This window comes from Pygocentrus nattereri, chromosome 11, assembly GCF_015220715.1.
Source record: "Pygocentrus nattereri isolate fPygNat1 chromosome 11, fPygNat1.pri, whole genome shotgun sequence".
NCBI lineage: Eukaryota > Metazoa > Chordata > Actinopteri > Characiformes > Serrasalmidae > Pygocentrus > Pygocentrus nattereri.
The window spans coordinates 32,049,499-32,063,281 of record NC_051221.1 but is presented as its reverse complement, the minus strand read 5'-3'; the positions used below and the strand labels follow the sequence as shown (position 1 = coordinate 32,063,281).

The window sequence follows — 13,783 nt, the reverse complement described above, 5'->3', positions numbered from 1 at the left end:
AAGCAACCAATAGTACTTGGCTGTATCTGAGTCTGACTTGTGGATGGCCTCTCTTCCGCACTGGGAAACAGTATAAATTATTAAACATTGTATAATATTAAAACTGGGTGTTATATTACACATCCAACAAAGTCCACAAGAAAAATAAGATAGAAATACAATAAAACTGTGTTTAAAACTACTAAATCACATCTATTTGAGAACAGTCTGGGCATGGCTTATTATTCAAATGAGCATGCACAATTGATCTCTCTCAGTCCAGCACTCCCAGATATAGTGGGAAGATGTGATTACAGGCTCTACATATATAGATAGTGATGCCTTCATGGTTTAATAACATTAGCCAGCTTTTACAGTCGTACGCAAGAGTTTAAACATCCTGGTCAAATTACACGCTCTGTTGATTTCCTCAGTAAACATAAGTTAATAACAAATCCTCTACAGAGAATTTAAATATAGAATTTTGTTAGATTTAAATTTAAAGCCTTGTGACTAGTGGGGGTAATGATTAGGACTACCCAGTTTACACCAAAAAGTGAGAAATTTGGCAAAATGTATCGACCATTTAAATGGACACTGGAATGTTATTCACAGTGCATGCACTGTATGTGTATACAGTTTGCCTAAGCAAGATTAACCCAATTAGAAAAAAAAACATGGATTTACATTGCCTGGGGTTTTAAACATGCACACATAATAAAGTGGCAAAGTTGCAGGACGAAAAGCAGAAGTGGGGGAAAAAAAAAAAACACTGGTCAGGACTTTTGACATGGCAATAATATTGTCAAATCATTCAAGCCTATTAGTGAGTGTCTCTGTTGCACGCTCCCTTTCCAGCAGCTCCTCCTGCTATTCCCCTGAGGATGGAGTAAAAACATTCAGTCTCCAGCTCCAGCAGTCTGTCAGCAGATCAGCTCTAATAAAAGGAGAGAAGCCAAGTGCAGTCTCCTCTCTGGCCTCGCAGAACTGGGCTCATTTCTTCTATCAGTGGGGTTTCCTAAACCTGGTGCACAGGGACGACTCTTCTCTAACCACTATCACCTCGGGGGCAGGAAGAGATGCAACTTCAAAGCAAAGAGGTAAAATAAATGGAGAAGCATTTATATGTATCACAGAAGCATGGGTGCAGAGCATGTACGAGAAACTTACAGCTTCGAAAATTAATTCATAATCGCACCGTTTGCAAGGAAATTGGCATAAGTGTGGAGAAATGCCTCAATTTATTTTTGGTACAACTTAAAAGAAAGGCTTACATTACACGGACATTTGTACGCTGTATCACTGAAGCTGCAGAATTTCACTCCAGTCCATCTAAAGAACTGCACACATGCATTTTAGAATATACACAGCCTGGCATATCACCGCCTTCAAACCCTCCCAGATTTGGAACCATTAAATTTGTTAATTGTTTCAAAGGTCATCATATTCGCAGAGCTAATTCAAGTAACACTTTGCTGTCCCATTTCAACAGCTACAAACAAGCTTATGAGAGTCATGAATACAGAGAGAACGGCTCAATCAAAACAAACGCACTAGCTGGTTCATCCCAGATGTCTTGTCCTATTATGAGTGGCAAAAAACAGCCAGTTATTAATCCAACTTAGCTGTCCTAATCGGCTGAAACGCGTATTATTATTTATCCTCCCTACTTCAGTTTGTCTTTGAATTGACGCCTTATGAGAAGCATGAATAAGAAAGTGGGGATAAGGAATAAAACACTTTCTTTGAACAGAAAGCTGAAATCTTTCAGCTACAATGAAAAACAACCACCACGACAGCCTCAGTTCCACCAGTTCTCATTTCTGCAATGAAATCTGATCGAATGTAATTTCACTCTGAACATGGTTGAAAGGAATCTGAACTTTTAAAACCAGCAAACCGTTACAACGGCAGCACTTTGTCTCAATTTCTTTCAATTCTGCTTTTGTGATTATAGGACTTGTTACATTGAAATGGCAGTCTTGTATTTTTAATGACTCTTCCCATAAAGAAGACAGCATTTGGCCTGCACTCCGAAATCAAGAATATATGTTAGAATGGTGTCAGGGACACTTGTGGGGTTCTAGTGAGGGGAAACACTTCACTCTGAAACAGATGTTTCAGAACATGTGAAAGCAAACAATAGCCTGAATAAATTTTGATAGCTTTGCAGAAAAAAGGTTCTCCATATAGTAAAAGGTTCCAAATACACACAAATTCTAGGTCAAAAAGGCTACACAATATGTTATTATATTATTACTAGTGAAGCTGCAAATAAAAATTCCAAAACTGAAATTCAGGACACAGAAACCAAAAACTCAAAAGAAATAGTTTTTTTTTAAATATATATACTTTGTTGTTTTACATCTGTTGTTAAATTAGCATAATAATATTACAATGCTTCAAAGACAATAATCACTGTTGGGAGAACTGAGAGGACTAGAGGACTAATTTAATTTTAAACAGCTAGAAAAATAATCTAAAAAAACTTGTATAATTATAAAATACTCTCCAATAGCTGAAATTCAGAGTGGCTGCGATATAACCACAGAAAACACACTTTGTTCTTTAAATATGTAAAGCACATGGAACTCCCACCTAGCAGTCTTAACTTCCTCCAGCAGGGGGTGCTATGAGAACAAGTCGCTTTAAGCGTATAGCCCAGTCCCGAATGGTGACTTAAGCCCCTGCTGTTTGCCACACTTTGTCTGTATAAACCTGTTGGTCAAGAGACCTTCAGGGTGTTTACATGTGCATTCCGGATGGACTCTTGAGACAGAGGATTGATTAAGCTTACTAGCACAATGCAGCTTTATTGACAAGTTAAAGTAATAAATAAATGCATTTTAATTCACATCTGTATATCTACCTCTCCACATCATAGCAGTCCTTGCCAAAGACCACAGTGTGGGATCATAGAGGGCACAGACAGAGCTAGTGAGCAGCCCACTGATCGACAAAATAAGAAAATGGTACACCCTACAGCCTGGTGGTCTTCATGTGCACATGCAGAGGTGGACTGCATGACAGTACATGCACCATTTAAGACAGCGCTTAAGCAATTTAGACAAGAAACAGCCATAAACCTCAGCAGCATCCAACGAACACACGTCTTTGCATTAATAACATCTAAAATAGGGAGGTGAAAAAGTTAATTACCAAAAGATATTGAGTTAGTCAATATTATGTATGCAATTTCCATTCAATAGTTTAATTATATCACTAAATGCTGGCATGTAAGCTAAAGACAAAAAATTGTAAAGACAATAAATTGTAGTTAGATTCTGACATCTCACGGCAGACGACTTTAATCGTTTGTTTCTCAGCCAAAAAGGGCTCAGTGATATTCCAAGAAGGACACAACACGCTGCATTTCATTTACCATAACATATTTTAGAAATCTGTACAGTGTGCTGTGTAGGCACGCTGCCCACATTCAGCTCATCGTGATGCATGCTATATGAGCTTTCTGACAAATCACAAGCACAGCAGGTGTGTAGAACCTTCACCCATGCCCCATAAAAGTATCAAGCTTTTCCCATGTGATTTGTTAGCACAATTCCAACATGTATCCCTCAGCCAATATGACATCTTAGTCAAATCTGGTAGCCCTTATACTAAAGATACAAATCATTCTATGGTTCCAGCAAGGTCATCAGCATCATCCCTGAATTAAAAGATTTATCAGCCCATCGCAGTGGCTTGACTGCACTGAGGTCTCAGAGCAGAGCAGTGGTTGTCACAGTCACTCACCTTCGAGCCGGTTCTTATAGACTCCTCCAGTACACAGAGGAAGAGCTGAATTATTCAGCGTGTCTTTCAGTATTGATGAGCTACAGTCTATCTGTGTGCTCCTGTTTGATCTGTGTTTAATAATCTCCAACTCTCTTATCTCCCAGGCCTCATCCAGGCCAGACAAGCCTGCAAAGCGATCAATAACAGCACTTTCACGCTAACGTCTACTGGGAAGGAAAGTGGAGTAAGGACCTCGTCCAAGTTCAAACAAAACCTTTGGTGACATATTTAGTCAATGCCCAAGTTAAGAGAGTGGAGAAAAATCTTTCAATAAATGAGGTCTACACCTGGACATGCTGAAGTAGCAGTTTTAACTCTCTCTGACTCTCCACAGCTTGGGTTTGCATCTCTCTTACCATCCAGATCACTCTCGAAGGTCTCGCCTGTGAGCCACTCTGTGGCTGGGCCGCTTCCGTTCACCGTAGTGGCCGACACCCGGAATGAGTATTCAGTCCCTCTCTCCAAACCTATAGTAAGACACAGACACATCAACAGATGGTTAACTGCCGGTCATCTTTTCTCAGCTTTTCAGTATGATCATTATTTATTAGAGATATATGTATGTTTTATATTTTATTTAACATTTAATTTAACTTGGCAAGTTGTTAAGAACATACTATCATACAAACAAACTACACAGTTGCGCAAAAACCTTGTCTCTCCACTTTTTGCATAATCTGGCCACTACCTCTTCGCCTAAAATTGAAACGGTCCAAAATATATTGCGTATTATATATATATATATATATATATATATATATATATATATATATATATATATATATATATATACATATATATATATATATATATATGCGCGCATGCACACACAGACACACACACAACCACCACCACCACCACCACCACCATCATCATCATCATCATCATCATCATCGTCGTTGACCGCTTAATCCAGATAGGGTAGCGGTAGCAGTTGGGAAAGCAGAGAATCCCAGATGACCCTGTCCCCTGCTACCCCCACTGGGAGGCGTCCAGGGGGCATCCGAATCAGATGCCCCAACCACCTCAGCTGGCTCCTCTCAATGCGGAAGAGTAGCGGCTCTACTCCGAGCTCCTCCCGGATGGCTGAGCTCCTCACCCTATCAAATAGAGTGTAGCCCACCACCCTACGAAGAAAGCTCATTTCCACTGCTTGTATTCACGATCTAATTCTTTCAGTCATTACCCACAGCTCATGACCATAGGTGAGGGTCGGGATGTAGACCGACCAGTAAACAGAAAGCTTTGCCTTATGGCTCAGCTCCCTCTTCACCACTACAGTCCAGTACAGTGACAGCATTACTGCTGCCGCCTGTCCCAGCCTGCGGCCGATCTCACGATCCCGTCTTACTTAATGCTGAGTATATGAACACAGCTGTCACTCTGGGAGTACAGCGATCGAATGGCCCGGAGTAGTAGTCCCGGTGCCCCATACTCCCGGAGGACCTCCCACAAGATATCTCGGGGAACCCGGGCATAAGCCTTCTCCAAATCCACAAAACGCATATAGACTGGGTTGGGAAACTCCCATGCCCCCTCAACAATCCGCAAGAGGGTGAAAAGCTGGTCCATTGTTCCACGGCCAGGACGGAATCCACATTGTTCCTCCTCAATCTCAGGTTCAACAATTGGTTGGAGTCTCCTTTCCAGCACCTTGGCATAGATTTCCCAGGGAGGGTGAGCAGTGTGATCCCCCGATAGTTGGCACACACCTTAAAAAGGGGGACCACCCCCCCAGTCTGCCAGTCCAAGGGTACTGTTCCTGAGGTCCATGCAATATTGCAGAGGCGCGTCAGCCTCGACAGCCCCACAATATCCAGAGCCTTAAGCAGTTCCGGATGAATCTCATCCACCCCTGGTGCCTTGCCACTGAAGAGCTTGCAAACTACCTCAGTGACCTCCACCAGGGAAATGGAGTGACAGGCACCCACAAGCTTTTGGCCACAGCTATGCCTGGCAGCTTCCACAATGGACGTTTTGAACAGGGTCCATTCAGACTCCATATCCCCTACCTCCCTGGTAGACATGAAAAAAGCTCTCCCAGAGGTAGGAGTTAAAATCATTCCAAACAGGGGCGTCCAATAGTCGTTCCCAGCACACCCTCACCATTCGCTTGGGCCTACCGGGTCTGACTATCAGTTTTCCTTGACATCTGATCCAACTCGCCACCAGATGGTGATCAGTTGACAGCTTAGCACCTCTCTTTACCCAAGTGTCCATCCTTGTGTTCGAACTTTGTGTTCACTATGGACAATCCATGCCTGACACAGAAGTCCAATAACAATTCACCATTCAGGTTTAGATCGGGCAGGGCCTTCTTCCTAATCACGCCTCTCCAGGTCTCCCAGTCATTGCCAACATGAGCACTGAAGCCCCCCATTAAGACTATGGAGTCTGTAGTCAGGACCCTTTCCAGAACCCTGCCCACTCGCTCCAAGAAAGCCGAATACTCTGACCTGTTGTTTGGTGCATAAGCACACACAACAGTCAGAGGTTTTTTTTTTTGAGGCGACCCTCTCGTCTACCGGGACAAACTCCAACTGCATGGCCGCCAGCCGGGGACTCATGAGTATCCCCAATCCCCATGCCTGGCACCTCTCACCCTGTGAAACCCCTGAGTAGGAGAGGGACCAACCTCTATCAAGGAGTTTGGTTCCAGAGCAGACACTATATAGACAACTATATCTAGTTGGTACCTCTCAACCTCCCACACAAGCTCTGGCTCCTTCCCCCCCCAGTGAGGTTACATTCCACGTGCCAATAGCCAGTTTCTACCGCAAGGGCCTAGGCCACCAAGGGCCCCCCGCAATCTCCCACTGCCTGTGCAACACTGCACTGCTCCTCCATGCTGGACCTTGCGGGTGGTGGGCCCACATGGTACCCCCAAGTTGCCTCTTCGAGCTGAGCCTGGCCAGGTTACACGGGCTGCCCGGCCACTAGGCGCTCGCCGGTAAACAGAAAGCTGACAAAACATCAGTGCGTGAGGGTATATCAGAGAAAAAAAAAAAAAAAAAATTATATATATATATATATATATATATATATATATATATATATATATATATATATATATATATAATTTTTTATATATACACAGACACACAGACATACATACACTTGCCTAATAGGACCTAATGGTATAAATCACTGCCCCCATAATGATTTTGCATCGCAAAATCTCTGATTTAACCATGATTTGATTCAATTTGATACAGTGAACGCATAAATGTCACTGGAGAAATGCCACAGTACACAGTAAAACACAGTAGTGAAATATAGAAAATATAATTACTTCTAATTCTAAAACTCATTTAATCACCACCTTCGGATGCACTGATGTATTTTTAAACCCCTATTACTCATCCACTAATTTATACCCAATCTTGTTTTCACACTTCAGTGCTGACTTTCTGCTGTGGCTCTCCTTCTCTGCACATACTGAATTCTTGGCATTCTCCTGCTCAACTCTTATGCTCATCAGAGATCACATGCTCAGAATAAATACCAAAACATTAACAAGGCACCCATATCCTCACACTGCTCAAACCCCCAAAAAACAGAAGAGAGCCCACAAAAAAAGATTATTGGTGACTGCTTCAACCTTTTCTGTTTTCAGAACTTTCAGCAAGTTTACAGGAAATAAAACTAAAATGAAAGTATATACATGCTTTTGATTCTGGCACGACAGGTAGAATTTGTATTACTCACCATCAATAAGCTGAGAGAGCTGAGTAGTCATGATTTCAGCTGCCTCTCCTTTTCTCCCTCCCTTCCTGTAGCGGATCTTATAGCCCGTCAATTCACCATTCTGAGAGCCCAGAGGAGGCGGCTGCCACCGAACCATAATGCTCTGGGGTTTAGGAAAAAAAAACAAAAAACAAAAAAACACAGGAGATAAAGCTGAATACACCACATCCTAAAAGAGTGAGGTTCACTTCCTCACAAATAAGAACACCACCGTTTTACCTGAATTAATACCAAGTCTTACCCAGCTCAGCTTAGCTCTCTAATGACAAGAGAATATAGCAGAAATTAAGTAGAATTAAAATTGCTTATCAAGAGATATTAATTTTATACTCAGGCAAATAATCTGATATTAAAAATACACTTGCCTTGAGGTTAAAATCTAAAACTGCCAATGGGAACTAGCAAGGCAGTTAAGCTTAGGCCAAAGGGTGTGAAGAAATCAATGAACTCTCAGATCTTAATAAGCAGCTTGAAACAAATGTTAATGGAACTTGGTACATTAGTTAGATGAGACATCCATTGCTAAAAGTCTGAGCTACTACCTTTGGTTTGGATCCTATTTTGCATTCTCACCGTCAGATCAAAACCTTGTATTGCATCTCTAAAACAATAACTTTACAGGAGAAGGAAACATCCTTAACATTCAATGTAAATAAATGTAAATAGATTATATTTCAAGTGCATTTCTATTATATTCAATTTAAGCATTTCTATTGGTCCATTTATTAGGAAAACTGCACACAATGTAAAGGGCAGCTGATCATTTCAAATTATGTCAAAAAATGGAAACACAGTGTGCTGCACATAGCACCACTTACCCTTGAGTTCTGGACTTCGAGAGACAGGTTCTGAGGTGCTGCGCTTGGTACTGCACAAACAGGTAAAACAGTGAGAAACACTTTTACAGCAGAGCATGAAGAACAGTATTTTGCTCATTATATGGCAGCTCATATCTGGGCTCAAATAACAAATTTATACACAGAACTTCATCTATGCTGGGAGTTTATTTTGGGATTCTGTTGTCTTTCTAAATAAAGCTTTGGGGATCATTATTCCCTGGCGAGACATTAGCAGGTATCCATGCAAAAATAATACTACTCCTGAGTGAATGCAGGTGAGAGAGAGTGAGCAAGAGGGTGTGTTTGAGTGTGAATGTGCTTAGAAACAGCTTGTCCTTTATAACGATTTTCTTCATTAAACTGTCTCTTTTGTTCTCAGGTTTTTCCCTTTTTAAGAACTGCAGAACGCCACCTGCCACACTTAGCCTGTTTTCCCTGAGGTCCTGTTGTGACAACCCCATCTTACCTTTCAGCCTGAGTAAAGAGCATTCAGTAAACAATATGCTGCATCTTCCAGTTTGTGCACATAATGTGTGCTCACTTAACTGGGTTAATTAGATTAGCTTATGTGCTGTGCTACAGCAAACTGAGTGACAAGGTCTTGTCTGTGAAATACTGTAATATTTACTTTGATACTAAAACATTATAAGAATAGTAAATAACTGCATGCAAAGTACACAGAGATTAAAGTGGCTTAAACCATGTAATACCAAACTATTATAGGGATGCAAACCAAACTAATTATAGGGATGCAAACCATCAGAGAGGGTCTGAACGGTCAAGTCTTCTGTAGAGACTCCGGGGCCATGCTTGTTGTAAGCGACCACTCTGAAACTGTATTCTGTGAATTTCTTTAGCCCGGTCATTGTATATGCCAAGCCTACAACATCCATGTCCTGAGAAAGAGAAACAGCACAAGAATAAATAAAGCCAAAGTCTTCAGAAAAGTTTGGAAGACACATCTTCAAAAATCCAGTACTGTACATCACATGGATCTTTTGGGTCTTACCTGCTCAGAGTCTTGTCCCTTCTCACTGTAGTAGAGTTTGTAGGTCTGAATCTCCCCATTGCCGGTGACTGGTCTCTCCCAGGTCAGAATGACTGAGGTGGATGTGACAGACACTGCCTGCAGGTTGGGGGCAGGTCCTGGGACCTGCACTGGAATGACGAGATGATGGAGCGCACTTTTCAGAAGCTACTTAAACCCAGTAGATTAAAATTGACAGAACAATGATATTCACAGACAGACCAAGCAAGGAAACATCTGAATTCAGAAGGTACAAAAAAGCACTGTGTTACTAAATATGATCTGTTGTCCATCTTCACAAACAAAATATTGTAAAGGGATTCTAAAATTTAGTTTTGTCTGTCTGTAACCATCCTGAGTATACACCAATCAGAGGTTCCAAAGCAGTTTTGACAAAGGGTCTTCTCAATATAGATTATCTGGATGAGCAACAGCTGCTCACTCATCTCAGATGAGGCTAATTACAGGAGCTGAACCCAGCTTCTTCAAAGCACATGCATTCACCAAACTTTGACTTGTTACAGGTCTACTTTCTGCCTTACATCTCTTTTGTTCAACTGCTTGTTTTGCTCAGTAGTGAAACTTTACAGTGCGCTGAGGCAAAAGATGACACATTTCCTCCCACCACAGCAGGCTCCTTTGAATAATGACATCTCACACGGAAAGTGGTGCAAAATCCACAGCAACCAAGGCACAGCTAGCTTACAGAAGAGATTTCCACTCCTGATAACTATGGAAATTGTTTTGTAGTTCACTGTTGGTATTCCAAAAAGTATCTCCATGTTGGAGTGCTGACCTAGAATCAACAGTATTGGCTGCTGCTGTTTTAAGTCAACAAAGAAGAAAACTAATCCATAGCAAGCAGCCCTGCACCTGGATACCTTCGCCTTTGTGTTTATTGTGTGATGATTTAGGTTACTTGATGAACAGAACAACTAGTGTGATGTAGCCAGGTTCATCAATCTCTCAGGAACAGCTAGTGTTGCTGGACGTATCCAAGAGTGGCCTGCTATTACAGCAAACACTACAACGACCCAGAATAAAGAGCAACGCCCTCAAAGCAACTAAAGCTTAATACATTATAAATCACCCTTAATGCTGTTGAGTGACGCTTCAATACCAGACAGGTTGAGTGCACAACTGTCTGAATATTCAATATTCACCCCACACACATAGGGCAGACCTTGCCAAAAGGAGCACTGGAACAGAGCAGGCTTCAGTCTGAAGGTGCCTGCAAAGCCCCTGGGTTTGCTCAGCTCAGTTTTAGTATGCCGGTCAGCTTGGTTTGAATGAACAGGCAGGCAGACTCTGTCTCAGCACACAAACAGGTCCTGTTCAACTCTAGAGGGAAGGGCTATAGTGTCAGAAGGGAGACCACGGACTTGGCCCTGCTTCAGCAGTTTGTGGTAATATGTGTGAGGGCTACAGACTGAATCTGTGTCTCTGTGTGTTTATCTCCTACCTTCAGGCTGGGTGGCCACTGTAAGGGGGGTTGAGCTTTCACCCAGGCCGTTTCTGTTGGAAGCCACCACCCTGAAAGTGTACTTGGTGTCAGGGATGAGGTTCTGGATGGTGACCTGCATCTCCCCCGGAGCTGAGGTGTTCTGAACACGCTCCCTGTGGAGTTGAGAAGAGGAACAGCATCTTTAGCTCAGCAATAAAAGCTTAAACTAGGCCTGGGAGGCACAAATGAAATCGGGGAGATTGGGAGATCTCTGTTGCGCTTTCATTATGTAAATAAAGTGAGCCAGGTAAGTGCACTCAAGCTCTATTTGAATGCTGCTGCTACACCTGTACCAAAATGTCATAGCACAATTTTGCATTACTCCCCATGCTAAATAGTGAGCTGCACTTTATATATTTGATGTTATTTAAATAGGAAACGGATTTAAAAGTAAAAAATGCCCGTTTATCCCATTAAAGAGCAAATTACATTGTTAATTTTGCAAATTTGGTTAAAAAAAAGTACTGCAAATGTGTTTCATGGGTTTATTTACCCCATACAGAGTGATCTTCAGATAAAGTCTAATAAAAATCAGCCATTTGCTAATTTGGCTTAAAAATGAATCAGAATCTGACATCAAAATGAATGATCTATCCATCCCTAATGACAATAATAATCAAAATCAGACTTTTGTCTTGTCTGATACCGATGATGTATATTTGAGGTACTTGATTATGATCACTATGCCAGTCTGTTTCTCTTATCTGGCATTACAGTAATGTCTCTTTCAGTACTCTAGCTGGGGCTTATACTCGCTAGATGGGGAGGTACAAGAAGTCTAGCTGTTCACTCATGACAGCAAAAACATGTAGGATGGTTAGCTAGTCATTTACAGTATTGAAAATATGAAGAGCAAAAATGATGCACGTTGAATGTAAAGGCCTGGCAAACATAGATTTTTATTTCTATTTTTATTTACACTCATCTTATGCTCTATGTTGGTAATACATGTTTTTATATAAATAAAAAAATAAACATCTAAATTCAAAATGCAAAAAATTATGTAATGCACCTAATATTTAGTGACAATTATTAATATAAACTAATATGGAAAAATACATCTGACATCATGACTTGGGCCACTTCGCACACCCTGTGTTGTCTAAGCCTTTTATCACATGGTTATGGGTTTATCACACTAATGATTCTTTAACATTTTCAAGGTGTCTACCTGCTGGAGCCAACGAGGCTGTAGAAGACAGAGTAAGTGATGTTTTCTCCATGTGGCTCGGCCGGCAGCCGCCAGGTCAGCTTGATAAAGCGGGTGGAGACCAGTGAAGCCACAACGTCCCGTGGGGGCGAGGGGGTAGGGCCCAAGCGTTCCCCCAAACCGGAGGCTACATGGTCAGTAGTGGCACTGGTCAGTGAGGGGACAGTGGAAGTGGGGAGGGCAATGTCTTGGGTACATGAAGGGAGGGGAGGAGGATCAACATGACAGGAAGGTTGGAGGGGAAACAGGGAGGGTAAATTATATATACAGAGGCAGGGGAGGAAAGGAGGGTGAGAAAAATAGAAAAAAGAAAAAGAACATAATAAAATTGACGCAAAAAAACAAAAACACAAACATTCCACCACAAAAGACATAAAAGAAAAACACCAAATTTACAATGGAGCAAGAGCGCAGGAGATGGAGCTAATATACAGTGGGCTGGCATGCAGAACGCCCACAATAGGCAAGCAAAAACAACTACAGCACTGATGAGAGGGAACGTCTTTAACAAAATCAGTCAGCACAATATGAATTTTGTGGTCATATCTGATGCTGACATTACATTTAAAAGCAACAGAAACCATTTATTTTCTTTTCCACTGATAACAACAGAACTGAAAGCATTTGGTGCAACTAAAATGAATTTTAAATGGTGAAGATTTGCTGAAGCCATCACAAAAAGCCTAAGAGCAAGTTGTATTTTCATCCGAAACTCAGGCCTGAAAATTTGAGATGAACTGTGCTGTCTGCTCTGCACAGAGAAAACATAGGCTGCCCTTTTACTCCTTTGTTCCTTTGGCCTTACTTTATATGTCTGAGTGCATTACTTGAATCAGTGGAGCTAAAGCTCTCTATATCATTCCTAATAGGAGCAGTCACATCCAGCCAGTCCATGAACACTCAGATAGAGATGTGCACTCTAGCTTGTAACACACTGAATACTGACTAGCCCATTTTCTGTCTTGGAGGCGCGGCAGACTAGAAAACGACGCATGGTGAATACTCGAGGCAATTCATTATGTTCATTTGCAGAAGGATGGGCCAGGATGCAGGCAGTCAGGCAGATAAGAGCAGGGCCCACAGCACAGCTCAAAGCAGCAACCAGCATCAGGGGTAAAGCACAGAGTGGGGGGCACAATGCGTGTGAATGGAGTAAAGCTGGGGGATGCATTGTGATTTCATCAGCATCACAATACTGAATTGCCATTGCAACAAACGTATGAAGGTTTGCATAAGATGATAGAAGCGATCTCTACTAGTTTGCGATACTGAATCAGAATAAAAAGAAATACAGTGCAATAAGGTTTGGGGCAGTCACAATTACATGATTAAACTTGTTTGAAACTGGTTAAAATAAATAAAAAATGGCCTTGAAGAATCAGCAACAATATTTGCATGATGATAATGCACAACGCAAAGCCTGTTGGACACACCTATTCATAAGCATTTTTGGCAACATAATGTGACATAAGAAAACATAGCTTTTAACTTTTTCCAATAAATTACTACTGAATCTTTCTTCTATCAATGAGTTAAAGATTAATAATCCAAAACGAAAAGAAAAGAAGAGTATCTGCATCTCCTCCATGAACGGAATACACTGTAGGTCAACAACTTTTCACAATTTTCATGCAACAACGTCTCAGGCATCAGGCGGCATGTTTGTGACCATTTCATGTAAT

General features: G+C 41.5%; 1 protein-coding gene across 9 annotated transcripts in view; it reads right to left on the bottom strand.

The window, feature by feature from the left end:
* Positions 1 to 13,783, bottom strand: part of LOC108429463 (neogenin) — a 128,060-nt gene that overhangs the window by 13,266 nt on the left and 101,011 nt on the right. For 8 of the 9 annotated variants that reach the window (XM_037542954.1, XM_017701205.2, XM_017701207.2 and 5 more), the window contains exons 8-14: positions 12,063 to 12,288; positions 10,850 to 11,004; positions 9,370 to 9,518; positions 9,118 to 9,256; positions 8,340 to 8,389; positions 7,483 to 7,624; positions 4,131 to 4,241 (exon numbers count right to left, since the gene is read on the bottom strand). In XM_037542954.1, coding sequence (XP_037398851.1) covers positions 4,131 to 4,241; positions 7,483 to 7,624; positions 8,340 to 8,389; positions 9,118 to 9,256; positions 9,370 to 9,518; positions 10,850 to 11,004; positions 12,063 to 12,288 — 972 coding nt within the window. The remainder of the gene's footprint in view (positions 1 to 4,130; positions 4,242 to 7,482; positions 7,625 to 8,339; positions 8,390 to 9,117; positions 9,257 to 9,369; positions 9,519 to 10,849; positions 11,005 to 12,062; positions 12,289 to 13,783) is intronic. The other variant, XM_037542953.1, reaches the window with a different exon arrangement.